General features: G+C 24.6%; 1 protein-coding gene across 1 annotated transcript; it reads left to right on the forward strand.

Annotated features, from left to right (window-relative positions):
* Positions 1 to 1,500: 1,500 nt before the first annotated feature.
* On the forward strand, positions 1,501 to 4,866 carry LOC114170405 (disease resistance protein RGA2-like). Its single transcript, XM_028055886.1, has one exon. It carries the CDS (start codon positions 1,645 to 1,647, stop codon positions 4,651 to 4,653), a length of 3,009 nt encoding a protein of 1,002 aa, XP_027911687.1. The 5' UTR covers positions 1,501 to 1,644; the 3' UTR covers positions 4,654 to 4,866.
* Positions 4,867 to 22,684: the final 17,818 nt, after the last annotated feature.

The raw sequence follows: 22,684 nt of genomic DNA on the forward strand, positions 1-22,684 counted from the left end.
CTGCTTCATCAATTATGTGAGGGGCACCCCCTCTCGTTTTCATAACCAAATCAATATTGCTTTGGTGGAAGACAGTGTGAATAGACTTATGAAATACACATCTTTTTGTATATCTCAATAATCATCTGTTAATTTATATTAGTTTCATTAAACAGTGGGAAAAAGATTAAAAATTTATTGATAAAAAACTTTCCTGGGATCAGCCCATGAGTTCAAAAGAAAGAAAGCGGATCGACATATATTTGACATCAAAAGATACCTTTGTCCAAGGGTTATGTGTAAAAGATACACTAAATATATGTGACATCATAAATTTGATCATAAATAAAGTTTTTATGGACGAAAACTCCTAAAAAATTAAATTTATAAGTCATTTTATTATATTTTAATTAAGATTAAATATGTTTTTGGTCCCTCAAGTTTCAGTAAAATTTGGAATTAGTCTCTTTCAAAATTTTTGACCAATCTAGTCTTTCATCTTTAAAAATGCGTAAATTTAGTCTTTTTAACCAAATTTTGTTAAGTTTATTTGATGTTTCAAGTACATTTCATAATAGTATTTAAATTGTTTATACTGTTTGACACATTTTCGTATCAATGTTAACTCAAATATTATTATAAAATACATTTAAAATGTCAAATAAACTTAACAAAATTTGGTAAAAAAGACTAAATTCACGCATTTTTAAAAATAAATCACTAAATTAATATAAAATTTTGAAGAGGGGTTAATTCCAAAATTCACAAAACTTGAGAAAACAAAAACATATTTAACCCTTAATTTAATTATGTTTTAAGTTCTCATAAATTTGAAAATTTTTAATTAAGTTTCTCATAAATTTTTGTGATCGAATAAAATTAAATTTTTTAATTGAGTTTTCTTTTAATTTTACTTTTTCTACTAATTTGGACGTAGTTGTTAAGTTTCTGACGTGCTTTTTTTTGTCAAGTCTTCAAATTTAGTTGTGGTCTTATATTATTTTATTATTTTATTATTTTATAATTTTATATTTTGTAATTTATTATTTATAATTTTATAATTTTAATATTTTAATTCAAAATTATGTAATTATAAATTTTATGAGATACAAAATTATAATATATTTTCAATTTTTATTTGAATCATAAAATTATAATTTTATAATTATACAATTTTGAATTAAAATAATAAAATTATCAAAATATTAATTTATAAAATTTAAAAATTTTAATTTTAAAATTTTAAATTTTAAATTTTAAAATATTGAAATAATAAGATAACAAGATTAATCAGGTGACATAACACGTAAGACTCGATTAAAAATATTAAATTTATTGAATATTTAATAAATCATAATAATTTAGCTAAATTCAGTTGAAAATTCTCAAATTAAAAAACTTATGATGAAATTAAAACATTATTAAGCATGTACCATTTATCTCTTATCCTTACGAAACTTACTTACATATCGTATTGAATTCCTAAGTAAAAATTCTATCTTGAACTCCCAAAAAGAAAATGCTAAAAAGAGATTTCTTAATGGGTTGCTAACTTCATACCTTTTGCAAAAGGAGGCTCCTTTGTTTGTTAATCTTATCATTAGACTGCCATCTTTGAAGGATACAAATTTTTGCAGTTTCATCCTGTCACTCGAAACCTGCAAGATGGCTGAAGCTTTACTCGAAGGTGTGCTTGGAAGTTTGACCTCTCTCGCTGAAGCAGAGCTGGGACCATTTCTGGGTTTCAGTGAAGAAAAGGAAAAACTTGAGAGCATGTTCACAGCAATCAAGGCTGCTCTTGAAGATGCTGAAGAGAAACAATTCTCAGACAAATCTACAAAGGATTGGATGGGAAAGATGAAAGATGCAGCTTACGAGCTTGATGATATCTTAGACGAGTGTGTCTATGAACAATTGCGGCTGGAACAAGAAGAAGTTAGGTGTTGCGTATCAAAAATGGTACTAAGCTCTTCATTTTCCTCTTTTCATCCCATGAATATCTATTTCCGTTACAAGATTGCGAAAAGAATGAAGATCCTAAGTGAGAGATTAGATCGAATTGCTAGTGAAAAGGACCAGCTTCGTTTGAATTTCACGGTTCAAGAGGAAACCCGTGGAGTCCCAAAGTGGCGCCAAACCTTCTCACTTGTCACTGAACCAAAAGTGTATGGAAGAGAGGACGATGTAAAAAAAATTGTAGTGTTTTTGGCAGGTGCTGCTTCTCGTGCTGAGAACTTACCAGTCTATCCGATCGTAGGTCAAGGTGGACTTGGAAAAACAACACTGGCAAAACTCATCTTCAATCACAATGATCTCAAAGATTTTCAGTTAAGAATTTGGGTATGTGTTTCTGAAGATTTCGGTCTGGAGAGAATGTTAAAAGCTATCATTCAAGCGGCATCTAACAAGGAGGTGTGCAAGGATTTGGGTCCAGAGCCAATGCAAAGAAGACTTAGAAATCTGCTTACAGGAAAAAGATATTTGCTTGTTTTGGATGACGTGTGGGATGTTGTTGGACAGAATTGGGAGAACAATTGGCAGATGTTGAGATCTGTACTGGACTGTGGGGAAAAGGGTGCTTCAGTTTTGGTCACCACTCGCTTTTCAAATGTTGCAGAAATCATGGGAACAGTAAAACATCCTCATAGATTATCAGAGTTATCCGTAGATTATTGCTGGGAATTGTTCAAAGACCAGGCCTTTGGAGCAGACGAGGTGGAACCAGAAGAGCTTGAGATGATAGGAAGGGAGATAGTAAAGAAGTGTGGAGGAGTGCCTCTCGCAGCAAATGCAATTGGAGGTCTTCTACGCTTTCACAGAAATAAGGATAAGTGGCTCAATATTATGAGAAGTAACCTTTTGACACTATCACCGAATGAGAAGTCCATAATGCCTGTCCTTAGATTAAGTTACCTGAACTTACCAATTGAACTCAGACAATGTTTTGCTTATTGTGCAATATTTCCCAAAGATGAACGCATAGAGAAGCAATATTTGATTGAACTTTGGATGGCTAATGGATTCATTTCATCCTATGGAAGGTTAGGTGCCGAGGATGTTGGTCATGATGTATGGAATGAATTATATAGAAGATCATTTTTTCAGGATATTGAAACAGATGAATTTGGAAAAGTTACTAGTTTCAAGATGCATGATCTTGTTCATGATCTTGCACAATTTGTTGCTGAAGAAGTTTGTTGCATTACAGACGATAATGTTGCGCCAGTTTTTTTTGAAAGAAAAAGAATCCACCATCTCTCGGATTATCGGTGGTGGATCCATTCAACCCAATTGCATCAAGTAAAATCTCTGAGGACTTATGTAGATAGCAGAACAACTGACGAACTTTCTTATGACGTGTTGAGATGTTATTCTTTACGAGTGCTTCACTTAAGTCGATGGAAAGAATTGTCATCATCTATTGGTGATTTGAAACATCTAAGATACTTGAATCTTTCTTACGGTGATTTCAAAAGCCTTCCAGAATCCTTATGTAAATTACTGAATTTGCAGATATTGAAATTAGATTATTGTTACAGTTTGCAAAGATTGCCCAACAGTTTGGTACGTTTAAAAGCTCTGCAAGAGTTGTCTCTTAAAAACTGCAGGTCGCTATCAAGATTGCCACCTTATATAGGAAAGTTAACTTCTTTAAGGAGTTTATCCATCTTCTTTGTTGGCAAGGAAAGAGGGTTCCTTTTAGCAGAACTGGGACAACTCAAGCTTAAAAGAAATCTTGACATCAAACATTTGGAGAAAGTGAAAAGTGGAAATGATGCCAAAGAAATCAATATGTCAATTAAGCAACTGAATAAGCTAACATTGACATGGGGAAGATTCCGAGAGGGAAAATTGGAAGGAAATGATGAAGAGGTTCTTGAAGCCCTTGAACCTTGTACCGAGACACTTCTGAGTTTGAGAGTGGAAGGATACCAAGGTTCCCGTTTCCCAGAGTGGATGTCTAGTCCTTCTTTCAGATACTTAACTTATCTAGTGCTGTGGAGTTGCAGAAATTGTGTACAACTTCCCTTGCTGGCAAAACTACCTTCTCTAAAGAGGCTAAACATAGTATGGGCAGAGTATGTAAAATACTTGCACGAGCCAAGCTGCGATGATGATGCAGCTTTCATGGCTCTAGAATTTCTATCACTCTGCAGGTTGCCAAGCCTACTAAGGTTATCAAGTGAGGATGGGAAAAATCTTTTTCCGTGCCTTACCACCCTTGAAATTGATGATTGTTGTAACTTATTGGCAGAGGAAGTGTGGCTGCAAGGGTTGCAATCTCTGAAGAAATTAAAAGCGAAGATGTGTCCTAAGTTGAATGTGTGGGCAGGTTTGCAATGTCTAACTTGTCTTGAAGATTTGACGATTGAGAGATGCGAAGAGGTGGAAGGTTTACAACATATGACGGCTTTGAAAAAGTTAACACTAAGAGATGTTCCAAACATACAATCTTTGCTTCATGAATTACGCTTTGGAGAGCTTCCCCTGCTTCGTGAATTACGCATTGGTGAGTGTTACAAATTGATGTGTCTTCCGACAAGTCTAAGACTTAGCAGTGTGGAAATGTTGAGTATTATGGGTTGTAATCCTGAGTTAAAGAAGCGATGTGAGAAGGAAACTGGGGAGGATTGGCCAATAATAGCTCACATCCCCCGTGTCTATACACACTGAATATTATGATTAGTATAATTGTGCAGTGCAGGTATATAGTGGATTCTATCCCTTACTTCCTATATTTTGAGGATTTATAGTATTTACGGTGCACTTTCCAAGTTTTGAGGACCGTATGTTGTAAAGTTCTGCACAAATTCATTATACTCTTCGGTGCTGTAAACAAAAATCATGCAGGAATGAGTATTTCCCTAGTAATCTTTATTATAAGTATTTGAAATTATTGTTAAGTTGATCTCTATTTGTAAATTCTGTGTATATGGGTTAGAGTAACTCAAGTACTCTAGTATAGTTATATAAAAAAAAATTCTTTGCTGATTAAAGAAACTGATTATAAATTTTTATTATTAATTAAATGAACTAACTGAACTAATTGAAGAACCTATTTAATTATTTGACATTCTGCTTAATCGATTAGAACATAAAGATCTGTAATTATTTTTCATACGTTTGAGATATTGGATTAATAGCGTCCATTCTTATTTTAAATCAATGTTTTCAAAAATGTATCTTTTGCAATCATTTTTAGCTAATATATTTAGATTTACATTTGTTCATACTTTCCAAAGTGTTCTGCTGCGTTTCTTCTGACGTGATATTCTTTACTGCTGCTTCACTTTACTATTCAAAATTTAATAATCACCTTATATGCTCCATAGTTTTATGCAGATGTTATATATTCGCTGTGGTGTGCATTGTTTTTTATTCTTAGAACTGAAAATGATATTCTTCTTTGTGGTCACCTTGAGATCCAGAGTTTCAAGTTTCTTCTTTTCATTTAAGTTCAAAGTGAATTTTAGTTTAAATTGTTTTGACAAACGTGTCCTTGTACATTGTTCAGATGTTTGCATTGTTGGCTTCTTAGTTCAGTTTATCTCCCTCCAATGTTTGCATGATTTAGTACTTCATTTATTTTTTTTCGCAGTCATCTCATCAAATATATTAGATGATGTTTGTTAACATGACAAGGTTTGATATTAAAAATGACTAAATTCTCAGTCTAAGAAAACTGGTCAGCATGTGATAAAAAGAGAGATAAGTATTAGCTTTGTTAATGACTTAAGAGTTAAATTTTATTTTTTACTATAGTTTTTATAAAATCTATAACAATATGTAAAGAGATTCTTTCTTTTGTGTCTACATTTCATATTACCAATTCTACCCTTTATAATATAATTTTTTATTAATTTTTTTAAAGTTAACATTTAACTTTACCTATTTTCTATAAAACTGTTTATCTTTTTTTTATTAACAATTAATTTCTCTATTTATTTTACTTTATTTTATATATTAATTTAATAACATTATACTATTATCACCTTTTAATATATTATTATTCATATTTAAAAAATCTTACACACAGACGTTATAGTAATATTAGTGAAAATACATGTATTCACTTTTTTTATAATATCAAATTAAAAGATTAATTTTTCTTATTATAACTATTAAATAAAATTATTATTAGATTTAATATATATATATATATATATATATATATATATATATATATATGAATTACTTGTGAATTTTGAAAATAAAGGTTACATATATGGAATTTTCTGCAAATTATTTTACAAAAAATATTATATAGAGAAATTACTTGTGAATTTTGAAATTTATAAAAAAAAAACATACCGGTGAATATAAAATTTTAAAGAAAATCAGCCGCATGAAATTTAAATATATATTAAAAGGGAACTTCCTGAATTCCAACTTAATATTTTCATAAATTATTCTGTGGATCTTTTACTGGAAATTTAGAAACAACTTTTGTGTGAATTTTAAATCTCCTCATAATTTGTTATCTACGAAGAGTTTGCAAGGAAACAAAATCTGCAAAAATAAATCTACCTAGAACTTATTTATTGTGATTTTTTAATATATCAAAATATATATATATATATATATATATATATATATATATATATAAAACTTTTAATAATGATATATAAAGTTGAATAAGTAGCTTTGTTGTCTTATCATTGATTTGCTTATAGGCAAAATAGATATATATTTAAAATTAATAATGTTTTAGTGTATTTAAAAATCTAATATAGTCAGAGTTAACACTAAGAGTAGATTATATACTATCACTCTCAATCTATTAACTTTTATTATACCAAAGTAGTATAAACTTCCAAAGCAGAACATCATAAATTAAATTTTTAAGCAGCAAAAGGCTATAACCTGATATGAGATAAAGAACTAATATTTATAAAATCCATTAATTCTGAGTCATCCCGTCAAAGGATGGGCAGGTTGGTCAAGGATTTGTTCGTCATTTTTTTTTTTTTAATTTTGTATATGGACGTATATATTAAAAGTGTGGTATAAATATTTTTTAAGTCTTAATTAATTAATATTTTTAATAAAATAAATTAAAACAGTTATTATTTGCATATAATTTAAAAAGAAAAAAAATAGACATTAAACCCTTCCTTAATTATCTTTTTTTCTCATAAATCTCTTCAAAATTTTCGAAGATCGAATTCAATTTTTTATCGTAAATCACCGTCTTCTTTTCTTCTCAAATCATGCAATCCAAACAGAAATCAATACATATTTGTGAACAGAATTTCTCTTTACAAAAACATAATATACTTATTACACATGACATGGCAAAATGTTGACAAAAGATCCTCCATATAAATTTAAACAATATACTTATAAAATTCCTTCATCCCATCTTTTTTTACTTTCATCAAAATCTACTTTCTTTAATAATCAATAAATATAAATATTAAACATCAAGTATAAAAAGAAATATATATATATATATATATATATATATATATAATTAAAATATAAAAGAGAGGTTAATAATTATATCTAACTCTAATAAATGACAATTTAACTATCATAGATTAAATAACATAAGAATTCAACAAAAACATAAAGAAGAAATAAATATAGAACTATGAAAAAGTTCTTAGGACGGATATGTTCATAAGTTTTTTTTTTTTTATTTATGTTTCATGTTCGAACTTCCAAAAATTTATTCATATTTAAGATCTGAAGTTAATGAATAAATATATTACATGAGTGTTATCAGAACTTGAACTTAGTATGTTAAAGACTTTTAAATCATGTTTTATTGCTCTCTCCTAACCTCCTTGTTGGATTGGGCTTAATTTGAGACTTATTGATTACAAAAATTTGCTCTAGCTTTTTTTTTTTTATGGGATGGTTGAGCAATCTGTACTTCATACATCCACATATTATTATAAAATTTTTTAAAGAAATTGAGGGCATTACTTCAAAGTCCCATGTTGTTTATAAGTTAAAACCGAGGAAAGTTTACATTTAAGTTTGAAATGAAACAGCAACCGAATTGAATGGAAAGTCCAAAAGAAATTAAATTCTTAATTAGAAAAAATGTCATAACCTAATAAATAAACAGACAAGACTTATAGAACAATTGACGTGATGTAAGCAATGACAACATGAGAAGTTGACATACACACCTCAGTAGTATGTCGTCAGTTACGTTACGTAATATCATTTTGGTCAACTCTTCTTCATTTTATGTGTTTTGTTTTTTTTGTCTAACCACATGTGGTAGCATTGTACTAAGATCAAATATTTATAAATTCATGTAAAACTAAGACTGGTCTATATAGATGACATTAAATATTAACTTTTAATAGTCTTCATTAATAAGTATAAAGGTATGATATAATAACTTGAAATGTGCTAATATTCATTATTTATTTCATTTGTTATCTTAAAGTTTATATCATATGAAGGGATTATATCATACATAAATTTAATCATTCTACATTTTAAAAACTTTTGTCAAACAAATTTATTGAATTAAACAACCTTTTTAAACTAAAATGAATTAAAACGTAACTTATATACCTTATAAAACACAACCTAATTGAACAAAATGAAGTTTCGTGTTCGAAAAGTGCAAAAGTAGTGCAAGTTAACATTTTCAAATTTTGGAAACATTTTGAAATTTAACATTTTGTGTCTTTGACTTGTACACTGCAAAAGGTTGTGTGTTAGATGAGATTATATATTCCAAAAACTAAACTTCTAACATTTCACGTACACAATTCAACAATCTGGCACTATTTTTCGTCCTCAAAATACCAAAAAATGTTATAAATAATTTTTTTATGACTAAAAGAACAATTTAATATTAATAATCACAGCCAAACTTATATAAATATGATACAAAAAATCCTGTTAATATAATTGATGAATAAAACTAAGATATAACTTACTCTAGAAAGACTCATCACTAGCAACGTTTAGTTAGATCACAGATCTAATTTGACCGATTCAATATAATTTAAATTTAATGTTTTTTTTAAATAACATCACGCATAATATTTAACTACAAAATCAAGTTGGCTGAGAGTAAATAATTAAAAACGAATATATAATAATAAGATAGAGTTATTTGTTCGAGAAAAGAGAACTTTAAACATTATTATAAAAAGATAAGGTAGTGACAGTTAAAATTTACTTTTCAAACACAAATTTTGTTCTTTTATACTAACTAACGTCATCAACATTACAATATTACTTTAAATGAAACGAAATATCTATAAAACTATAACTTCTTTTTTATTCATCCGACATTAACCATTTATTCATCGTAGTGGTACGGCAAGTGAATATCTTTTTCAACGTGCAGATTCAGTCGGTTGCAGATTTATTTTTTTCCACACTTACTTAAAAAAATTAAAGAATTAAGATTTTTAAAATTGTGATGTAAGCAGTGACGATGCTGAAAAGTTGACAAACCGTCCTACACATAGTAATATGCATACGTCACTGCTATGTCGTCAGCTCTGTTACCTCATCTTCAACGTCATCACCTCTCTCTTCTATTTTATGGAGAGTCAATTTTATACGGATGACATTGGAAATTAGCTTTTAGTTTTAATAATAAATATGAAGTCAAGATAATTACTTGAAATGTGATAATTTTATGTCTTAAATCATTATTTATTCTACGTTTAAATTTATTTCAAATAATTTGTCTTCTTAATATTTATATCACATATGAATGGGACTATGTCCTATATAATTTTAATCATTCTACGTCATCAAAATATGACATTTGATGGTTTCGTTTGATTTTCCTCTGTTATTTGACGGATATATAGATATCTTGTGATTGTAGTATTTGGTTCTACTTTTATAAATATATTATAATTTAATTTGATGAAAAGAATTTATCTAATTTAAATAGATATTTTTGAATTTGAATGAAATAAATTTTTTAAATAAGATTAATAAATAATACAATAAAATCATAAAAGAAGAATTGCAATAAAATAGTGAAAATTAACATGAGAACAAAAATAATTTAAAATAACACTTAAGAAAATAGAAGTCGATAAAAAAATATCTATTTTGGATAAGCAAAAGGTTCAAGTTTAACTTATATTTGTCGTTAAACGTATTGAAATTACGTGTTAAATATAAATAAGTAAAATAACAGGTGTATTTATCAAAGAGTTTTATTAAATTGAACAGCCTTTTAAGCTGAAACAAATTAAAAGGCAACTTTTATATATGCTGAAACAAATTAAAAAGTAACTTATATATATATATATATATATATATATATATATATATATATATATATATATGTGAGGATAAAATTTATTTTTCATAAATTAGTGAGGTGATTATGTTTATTTATTTTTTAACAAGACTGTTGAGATTATGTTTATTTATTTTTACCACTTTTCTGACTATTTTTTAGTTAAAATATTATTATTATTATTATTATTATTATTATTATTATTATTATTATTATTATTATTATTATTATTATTAGCGTAACTGTCACGTTTGTATATACATATTTTTTAAATATATGTGATATTATATTAGTAGGTGACGATAATTATAAAATAATATATAAAATAAAATTATGTTTGTTAAAAATAAAGTTAAATATATCAGAAAAGATGAAAGAATAATTATTGATAAATTAAGAAGGGGATTTTATATAAAAATTTATAAAAATAACAGTCAAATTTTAAAAATTTAATAAATAATAATATTTTAAAGAATAAAATTAATATTTTAAAATATAAATACAAAAGAAGAAATCTCTGTTATAAATTATTATAAATTATTATTATTATTATTATTATTATTATTATTATTATTATTTAGATACGTCGACAACAAGTTCCTGCTACCCATTATCCAAGTGAACATGTTCCTACCGGAACTCTATCCAACTTTTACGAAAAATAATTGCGTTGATAAAGAAGGAAAATAATTGCGTTGAGAATAGATATATAATATAACTATTGTGCTGGTAAGATCCGACCTTTTTTAAGTTTAAATACTAACATTTATATTATATAGAAAATAAATATTATTTTCAAAATAAATTACAAATGAATTTAAAAATTTTCAGAAAATTTTATTTTTTTATTTGTTTAATTATATTTTAAATCATGATAAATTATAAAAAATTTAATTAAATTCTAATAAATTTTTGTGATTTATTAAATACTTACTAAATTTAATTTTTTTTAATTGAGTTTCCTATTAATTTATTTCATTATTTGGGTGATGTCGTAGTTAGATGATTGGTGTGAGATGATTGGTGTGTGATTATTATTTTATAATGTCATTTTGTTAAGTCGTCATGATATTTTATTATTTTATCATTTTAAAATTTCATAATTTATAATTTATGATTTTATAATTTTATAAATTTATAATTGTATATTTTTATATTTTATAATTTTAATATTTTAATTACAAATAGTATAATTATAAAGTTATGATTTTATGATTTTAATACAAAATTTAAAAATATATCGTAATTTTATATTTCATTCTAAAAACATAATATCATAAAAACTAAATACTAATCATAATATTCAAATCCAAGCACTATACGATCCAGGATGGATCTTCTACTAGGGGGGAATTTTTCTCCTTTGATTTTAAACACAATATATATATATATATATATATATATATATATATATATATATATTAAAAATATATTAATAATTTAAAATTATATTTATAAATTATTATATTATTTATATTAATTTTAGAAAAAAATTCTTAAAATCTATAAAACAATGTGCAGTCACACTTTTTTTTCTTTTCTTTTTCATTTCCTTGTTTTGTATCTTTATATCTTTTATATTTTTTTCTTTCTATCTTAATTTTTACACTCAATCTTTTAACATTTTAAAAAATCAAATTGTATCGATGAAATTAATAAATTAAGGAACATTTTAGACCAATCAATTTATTCTCGTGAGTAAGTTCATTTTTTATATTTATTTGAATCAATACGTTTTTCTCATGCATATGATAAATTTATTTAATATGTCCCACTAAACGGTGATAAATTTATTTTTTCTAAATAGGTGAGAGACGTAAAAGTTATATTATTTTGAATTCTATTATCATATAGGCTTATTTTGAGTAGATAAAATGAATAGAGAAAAATAAATAATTTTTTTAATTAAAAAAAACAATTTATGTATAAATATTCTAATTTGGTACCCCCAAGATTTTTTTGTCTATGTTCTGCCATGGTGTACAATGATATTTTTGTGATTCCAAATCTCTAAACCTCATAATCAAATGTCTTTCACGACCTTCACACAATTCCAACTACACCTTTGTTGTATAATATTATATATGTTAGTAAGGTCTTATATATGAAGACTCTATAAGTGGTATCGGGTTTTTATGGTGCTATGTTTTTTAAAATATAATATAAAATTATAATATTTTTTCAATTTTTAATTCAAATCTTAAAATCATAGTTTTATAATTATACAATTTTGAATTAAAATAATAAAATTAAACAATTATAAATTTATAAAATTTAAAAAATATAAAATCCAAAATTTTAAAATTTTAAAATAATAAAATAATAAAATGATATATGATGACAAATAACGAGGTGATATGACAAAATAATAATAACATTATTAAAATTAATTGATGGGTTAAATATGTTTTTAGTCCTTTAAATTTCAGTGAATTTTGAAATTAGTTCATTTCGAAACTTTAGACCAATTTAATCCTTCATCTTTCGAAACACGTGGATTGAGTTCTTTTGATCTAATTTTGTTAAGTTTATTTGATATTTCAAATGCGATTCATAATAGTATTTGACTTAACCTTAAAGCAAAAATGTGTCAAACAGTATAAACAACTCAAATACAATCCTGAGATGCGTACGAAACATCAAATAAACCTAATAAAATTTGATTAAAATGATGGACTAAATTCACGTATTCCGAAAGATGAATAACTAAATTGGTCCAAAATTTTAAAATGGACTAATTTCAAAATTCACTGAATGTTAAAGGACCAAAAACATATTTAACCCTTAATTAATTAATTTATATTTTTTCTCTTTAATCTCTCCAATCCATTATTAAATTAATTGACAAGTTAAAAAATATAGGAAAAAAATGAATTAATCAACAAATTGAAACAAACAGACAAATAACAATCATTACATCATATTAACCAAAATAAAATAAATTTTTTAAAAGTAAAATTTAATTAAAAAATACAAATATACGAAAAACTAAAAATTTAACTAATATATATAATTCTTAAGTTTGACGATATTAAAATTCCAAGAAAACATTCACTAAAATATGAAAAGCTAATAACAAATTATGTAAAGAAGCCTATATTTTATAGTTTATAAAAGGAATAAGCAAAGCCTTTTTCCCCCTCAAAAGTCAAAAGTAGCCGCAATACAAACACAGAGTTTGCCGCAATAAAAACATAGTAAAAGCCGGAATAGAAACAGGGAAAAAGAGAAAATAAAAAATGTAAAGTAGGTTGTTGTAGTTGTGAAGTTCCCATTCTTTCATTGATTGAGCAATGTAAAGAAGCAGACCCACGTTCAAGGGTTTGCATCAAACAAGTGTGACAATTGTCTATCACCGTCACACTTAATTTATCTTTATATCAGTCATGCAAACGAATATGATTCCTACGAAATAGGACGATTTCTAAAGCAATTATTCATCACACAAAAATTTGACTCCCCACATTTTCATCGTATCTTTTTCGTACATTACCACTATGTATTTTCACAAAAATCATGTCTTCCTACATGTGTCTCTAGCATCTGAAAAATAAATAAATCATTTGATGTTATAAATGAATAATAATAATAATTAAATGCACAATATAAATATTTTATTATATGAATATTTAATGAGTTAAGTGCAATTATAAACACAGTAAAAAGATACGGCAGAGGAAACCGATTATAAATTTTTGGATTAAATATGTTTTTTACTTGTGAAAATTAGAATTAATTTATTTTTGAAATTTTTATCAATTTAGTCTTTATTTTCAAAAATTTAGTAAATTTAGTCCTTTTAACAAATTTTTGTTAAGTTAATTTGATGTTTTAAACGCTTTTTTCAACTAACATGAACGCAAAAATGAGTCAAATGATGTAAACAACTTAAATATTATCATAAAAAGTGTTTGAAATATCAAATAAACTTAAAATATTATGATTAAAAGGACTAAATACATATATTTCTAAACTTAGAAAACTAAATTGATCTAAAATTTTAAAAAAACACTAATTTTAATTCTCACTAAAAATTAACAGACAAAAACATATTTAACTCTAAATTTTTATACAATTTATTTCTACAGCAACAAAAACTGTATATCAGAGGGTCTAGAGCATAAATACACGGTCACTCCAAATCAGTCATAATCATGTGAACACAATAACATAAAGATATGTATAATATTTGTTAATGTGCCTAAAACTTCCATTTGATATTTTAAATTTGTGCATTGATGAAAGCTAATAATTTACAATCAAATCAATATAATCAAAACAGAAATAATAAACTAAAAAAAATCTTAGAAAAAGAAAATGAACATTTGTCAAACGAAAGAAAATGAAACTCCACCAACTATGAAAGTTATTGAGAACATATACTATTTATCTGAAGCGAGGAAAAATATTATTTCTTTCAAAAATAAGTCTATTAAAAGAAATTAAAATGTTTCGTCGAAAATAATAAAAAATTGCATAGCACTCGAATATCTTCTTCTGAATATAATAACCAACTAAATTAAAAATATCATATTAAATCCCCCTTTATTAATAAATTATATATCATCTCATTACTATTTTCTTTGGTTCAGTCACGTTCCTCTGCTCCCTAACCCACATACTAATACCTTAATGAATATTAAAGTCCAGATGATCCACGAGTACTTTTATCACTTTTATTTTATTTTATATAAATTCATTTATATATATAATTTGTCAATATTTAGTTTATGACACTACATGTTGATCAGTTTTGTTTTTTTTTTTCTATGTATGCTGTACAATACATTTCGTAAATTATATGGTTTCGTAAATTGAGAAAATGTCGACCAACATATTAAACAGCCTAATCAATTTAGTAGGTGCAAACATGTCGAGAAGTAATAACTAAAATTAAGAACTTTCCGACATACTAATAAATAAGGATAACATATGACTAAGTTACTTAAATCATAACACGTGTTTAAATAACAATCAAAATAGGATTAAGGATATTGACTCATCTTCAAATATGCGTGCAAAAAGTTCATTAAAAATAATATAAATATATTGCATTAATTATGATTCTTAGATACTAAGTTGAACGCCAAAATATATTCACATGAACATGTGTTAATAATTTTAGATTTCCAGTTTCTGAATTTTATTAGATTAGTATTAGCTCTTATTTCTTAATAGCGATGCTAGCTAGAATAATATTTTTTTACTCTTATCTTTTATTTAACGTAATTTAGTGTAGATTATTAATTTTTTTAAAATAAAATATAGTGGTACATTAACCAATAATTCACTTCACACTGAGTGACATTAGTGAGTAGAGGATGATAATTAAAAAATAAGAGTCATAATATCATTATCCAATAATATATTATCACAATCACTATATTTCCATTTTTTATAATAGTAAAATCTTGACAAATTGTTCAACTGTTTTTTATATTTTTAATTAATACATACTATATAAATATTTCATTCACATTTTAATTATACGTGCACGCGTTTTATTGTTGACAATTAAACAAAAATTTGAATCATATTTAATTTTAAAACAGCACTAAACTTTAAACTAAATAAAAACATTGAATAGAAGAATCGAAGTTCCTAGTAAAATGTTTTATAAAGAAAAAAGAAAAAAAATAAAAATAAATAAATAAATAAATATATATATATATATATATATATTTCCAAGTTGATAGCTAATATTTTAGATTAATTGATGTTATAATTGATTGCTGGTATCTTGGGAAAATTATGTGATTGATGATATCTTGAGAATTTATGTGATTGACCGATAATCATGTAATTCATTTAAGTAGTTAATATTCTTAAGCAGATTGGTAGATAGAAATTAATGAAAAGATTAGAAGATCATGATCAGGCTTATGAGAAATTAAAAGGCCAAATTCAAAACTTACACAATCTAGTCTTAACATTGTCGCCTCCTGACCATCATGCCCTTCAACAAACTCAGTCCAACCTAACACTGTCCCAGCAGTAGCCCGCAGCAGTCCAGCCCAGCCCAGTCCAGCCTGTAGTAGTCCAGCCCGCACCAGTCCATCCCGCACCAATCCAGTCTAATCCAACTACTGAGGACTATTCTGATGACTACTTAGACTATTGAGACCATATGTCAGAGTTATTAAGGATTAGTTTTTAGTTTGATTGAGTAATAAGAATTTGATACTTTTACTTTGTGTTTACATACATGTACATATTATGTTTAATTAATATCGTGATATATGTTTACGTTTAATGTTAGAGTTGAACTAGATATGTATTTGTTTATAATGGATCAGATTTTATAATTGACATGTCTGTTTCTGAATGTTTGTGATTTGTAAGTCTGGTTTATTATGTGTGGTTTAGCAAACATGCAAAATAGGCTTTGCATTCTAATTAATATACACTAATGACATTACTGACGGACATATCCGTTGGTAGTAGTCGTAATTGCCATACCGACAGATCTGACATCTGTCGGTAATATAAGTAATTACCGACAGATTAATTTGTCAGTAATTACCGACGAATATCAGATTCGTCGATAATATTTACAGACAAGTTTGTTACCGACAGAATTTTAGCCGTCGAAAATCTGTCAGAAATTACAATTTACCGACTGATCATGTCATCGGTAATACACGATTTTCTTGTAGTGATTAAAGTTCAAAAGATACAAGATCTATGTTAAAATTTTATTATTATGTGTATTATTTTTTCTTTTCATTATTTTGATCAAGTGATGTATTATAACTTTTATTAGTGTAGAATTTAAAAAATTGAAGTAAACAAACATTTAAAATATATTTTAGTTTGAATATTTGTTTTCGTTTTATATATTTTTTTAAATATTTTTAAATTTTATTAACTAGATTTCATTAATGTTTGCAAATTTGATAAATATTTTGGTTCTCATGAAATCTTATTTGGTATTATAATCTAAAATGTAAATAATTATAATTTATCTCAAAGTATTTAATATCGAATAAACAATCATCTTTACGGTAATTTTTTTATAAAAATTAATTAAAATTAATATTGAAATAATAGAAGAACAATTGAATATGAATACAAAATTATATCTATAAGAATGAGGATGGAATAAAAATTTTATATTTATTAAATTTGAATATGTAAATAAAAATAATTTTTTTCTTAAAAAAAAAAAATGGAATAACAAAATTTATTTCCGTGTCGTGCTCATCCTTATTCTCCATTGTCACAAACTTTTGGGGGTTTGAAACAGTTAAAAGACGGTGGTTTAAAGAAAAGGGAAAAATGAGATACACGTAATAAGTTGAAAGTAACCATTCGGTGGGCCTTGCAAAAGTGAATTAGAAAATTAGATACGATCATTACTAGCTCTTTCAACACCCTAAAATATTCAAATTCAAACTAATAAACGAATAAATTATTTCAAGCACCGGATCTTTCAACGTAAACAATGCATCTTACTTTATCCATAATATTATATTGACAACAAACATCTACTTTTTCAATATTTTATTTGAAAAGACATTAATTTCTCACAATAGTTGTTTTTAAGGTCAAAGTACGTATATAAAATGAATTTGACTACTCAAAACCGTATCAGAAAGAAAAATAATTTTTTAACTATTAAATTTTAATTACTTTTTTTTATAATTTTAGGTTACATCTTTTAAGTGGTTTTTCGTTTTTCTATTTTTTTCATTTTTAATATTTCAAAATCATTTAGAAAATAACACATCATATTATAAGAGAAAGTTGTCAAAATTTAATAATCAAAATATCATTGTCCATTTCAAAAAAAGTGAATTTAATATTTATTATTGACAAACAGGAACAATTTAGGGATGAAGTATTTCTTATAAGTTAGATGAACTTCTTGATGGGTTATATGTTTTTATATGGTTATAGTCATTGAAATTATGGTTATATATATATATATATATATATATATATATATATATATATATATATATATATATAACATTAGTTCTATCTATATAAGATATTTGACACCATTTTTATTTCAAAATTTTAAGACAATAGTATTATGGGTTTTTATTCTTATATAATGTTTAATTTTGTTTATTTTATCTGAGACTTTTATATAGTGTTTAAGTTTGTCCCGAACCATCGATTATATAGTGTTTAACTTTGTCCCAAACCATCAGCTCTAATACCACTAATGGATTATATTTTTTCATATATGGTTATAGTCATTGAGAATGTGGTTCTATATTTATATGACATTGATCTTACATATATAAGGTATTTGACACCACTTTAACCCCAAAATTTTAAGACAATAATGTTATGACCTTTATTCTTATATAGTGTTTAACTTTTATTTATTGGATCTAATGTGAGATTTTTGACTCACACTTGATCTATTCCCAACACTCCTCTTGTCAAATATTTAATATATTTACTTTGATATTTCTCTATGCTTATAAGTGATTGTTAATTAAATTCAAAGCTAAACTTAAATTCCAAATTAATGAGTCCTAGTTTAAGTTTTTTTTTCATAAATTCTCAATTTTATATTTTTCATATTTTTATAAATGGCTGTAGTCATCAAAAAGCTTGATTTTTGAAAAAATAATTTGTATTTTTATTAAATATTTTACAGTAGTATTTTATCTCATGTTCTTGTTATTTTATATTTATCTTCCTTTCTCAACATTATCAAATTATTTCAAGTTAACATACATCAAATTGATGAGCAGATACACAACAAATCTATTTCATTTATTTTTTGGAATTACAAAATTTAAATATAACATATATAACAACGGATATAAAACTCAAGTCAATGAAAACAATTAAAAATTATTTAAATTTAAATTCAACAACCTTTTAAAATGAAAATAAAAAATTAGAAGAGCCAAATTAGAGATAGTAAATATATAAAAAGTGAAGAGACAAATTTTTTTTTCATAATAATTTTAGCAAAAATAAGACCAAATTAGTTATATATATATATATATATATATATATATATATATATATATATATATATATATATAACTCTTATTTATTAGCTTTCTCCCCGGTTATTGACGGTTATTTCTTCAACATCTTTATCATGCTTTCCATTTATTCTTTACAAGAACGTGTTCATAAATCAGCTTAATCTTAGTTAGTCAACAGTTTTTGTTTTTTTTTTTTCATAAATCGATTATATATGCTTGTCGACTTTCATGTCAATTATATAATATAAAACTTCTTGGAAGAGAATGTGGTTGAAAACTTTTCTAACATCTAATCAAATATTTGGAGAAAAATAAAAAATAGGTTTACTAGCATTTGCTATCTTACATTTGTAGATTCAATATTTTTTTTTCTTTATTTTTATCATTGTAATCCCTATTCTTTTTTCAAAAAATTCAATGTAATTTCATATTTGTTTTAAAGAACTCAATGTGATTCGGTTAAACGAATGCTAAGACCATTTATTGATTTTACTTATAGGATTTAACGATCAATATATAAAAAAAAGAGCGAATAATTATATAAAAAAACACAAAATTGAAATTCGTTTATTTTTAAAATTTTAATATATTTTGGTCTTCAAGTTTTAAAAATAAATAGATATAGTCATTTCAACCTAATTATATTTATTTTGTTTTGACATGTCAAACATGTTTGCTAAGTGGAATGTGTCAATCAATGTAAACAACTCAAATATTAACCTGAAACACATTGACATGTCAACAAAAAAGATAATATAATTTGGTTAAAAGGACTATATCTATTATTTTTAAAGATTGATGACCAAAATTTATCAAAGTTTCAATCAGAGATGAATTCCAATTTTTTGTCAAAATTTAGGGATTAAAAACATATTTAACTCATACTTTTAGTCTCACTTCAAATGGAAACTAAAAATAGGTTAAATTAAGCCCTTCCTTCCCATTTTTGTAGAACAATTTCAAATAAGTCCCTTTATTTTTATGTGTCTCGACTTGGTCCTTATTTTGCAAGATTTGATACAATCAAACCTTTTGTGTTAGTAATATACTAAGAATATTAAATATGTGTCATGTGTAAGTTTGTTTTTTTTTCTAAAGTAAAAATTTGTCATATGTCAAGTTAGCATTGTGTCATGTGACAATGTCACGTGTCGCTGTCACGCCAAATGTCATTGTCTTAATCTCAATTTGATCTATGTATTTGTAATTTTGATTCAATTCGTTTTTTTCTTTTTAAAATTCAACAATTTTGTCATTTTCAAACTTAAGACCAAAATTATTTTTTATATAAATGATATACTAATAATTTTATTAAATTAATATTTTTATTAAATATTTTTAACAAGATTAAGCTTATTTAAACTTATATTTTACATTAAAACTTTATTTTCTTTTAAGTTGTAGTTTACATTGAACTCTATTTGTATTGATATTTTATTACATCATAGTGTAATATATATTGTTTTAATTTATATTTTAAATAATTATATATTTTTAAAATATGTAAAATTCAATAATTTCTATACAAAGGTTAAAGTTAGTTTAAAAATATTATAAGTTCAAATATAAAATTTTAAAACAATTTTATAACAATTTAAAACAAATAAATTTAAAATTTTAAAATAATTTTAAATAAAGTTCAATATAAAATATACATTTAAGTAAACTTAATTTTCTTAAAAATACTTTAATAAAAATGTAAACTTTAATACAAATATTAATATAACATTTATATAAAAATTAAATTTGATATCAATTTGGAAGGAGTAAAATTACTCAAATTTTAAAAAAATTGGGACTTAAATTAATTAAAATAACAAATTTAGGAACCAATTTGAGATTAAGATCATGATACTTGGCATCACAGTAACAAGTAGCACATCTATTGCCAATGCTACAATACTAATTTAACATGACAAATTTTTATTTTCCTTAAAAAAATGTGAACTAATATGTGACACATATATAATATTGTTAGTATAATACTAACGAGAGGACCTTATTGTATCAAATTTCTCGAAATTGAAACCAAAATGAGATGCATAAAAATAAAAGAACCTATTTATTTAAGATTTTCTTTCAAAATTATGAACAAAAGAATAATTTAACTATAAAAATGATATATATAAAAAACTTAACATTGGAAATATGTATAAAATATAACTTAGTTGTACATTTATTTTAAGTTAGAAAAAACAAAATTAAACAAAGTCTATATAGTTCTTATGAATAATAAAAAAGATATTATCCTAAATATTTGTAAGTAAAATATACCGGTGATACTAAATAAATATATTTGATAGTTAGACATAATGAGTGTATTTTAATTATTCACTTATTGGTAAGGTGTGTATACTAATTATTGTTAATAAATTTTAGTTTGATATATTTTTTTTATAAAATCAAGTAATCAAAATGAAATCATTAAAAATATTAAATTATTTAGAATTTAATTTGTATAGATTTATATTTATTATTTATATTTTTAAAATTGAAATTATTTTTAAAAATATTATCTTTTAAAACATATTTTATGATACAAAAAGATCAAAGTTATTTATATTAATATTTTATTATGTAATATTATTTAAATTGTGTTTTAAAATCATTTTTTTATCAAAGAATTATTTTGAAATAAATTATTTAAAATTAAAAATAGATAAAAAGTATTCATACATATTTGTAAATATAAAATAATTCATCAATATATTTTCATAAATACTTAAAGATAAGGGAACCCATAACAAAGCAAGTTATTTTAGCTTTTAACCACCTCCGCCGTGATTAGTTGACATCCGTAGTTCTGTTACCAGCAAATCTATGTTTATTATCTTGTTTTTCGTTCTTGTCGGCAATTACTGTATGTGATCGAGTTTATAGTTAAAAAGAAAAAGTACATATCATGAGAAGTTACAAATGTAAATTCAAATAATTTATATTATACAAATGTAATATTTTTGGAATTATATAATTGAAAAATAATTTTATATTTAAAAACAAAGTGAAAACAAGGTGAATGGTAGAAATTAAAAATAAAAGTTTAAATATGTTTATTATCAAGAACTTTAACATAAAATTAGAATTTTTTGTTATTTGAAATTTTGATATAATTTATTCTTTAAAATTTAAAAATACTTGACATAGTCCTTCTAATTCAATTGCATTAATTTATTTGATGTTTGATGTGTTTTAATTTAAATTGTGACAGATTTTGACCAAAATTTTTGATAAAATCAAAATAATATACTCAAAATTTATATATTTAATTATTGTTACTAATTCAATAAAAATAAATACATAATTTAATATAACTATAACTATAAAAGAATTTATAGATATCCAAAAGGTTATTTACAGTTCGGTTAGATCCTTGAATTCGTTAATAATTGAATTATAACTAAATTTTTCAATTTTTTTTCAATGTAAATAACCATAATATTTATCTTCCATTTCATTCAAAAGTCTTCACAAACTTTCATTTCATATTTCATAATTATAACGA

The sequence above is a fragment of the Vigna unguiculata genome, chromosome 2, assembly GCF_004118075.2.
Source record: "Vigna unguiculata cultivar IT97K-499-35 chromosome 2, ASM411807v1, whole genome shotgun sequence".
NCBI lineage: Eukaryota > Viridiplantae > Streptophyta > Magnoliopsida > Fabales > Fabaceae > Vigna > Vigna unguiculata.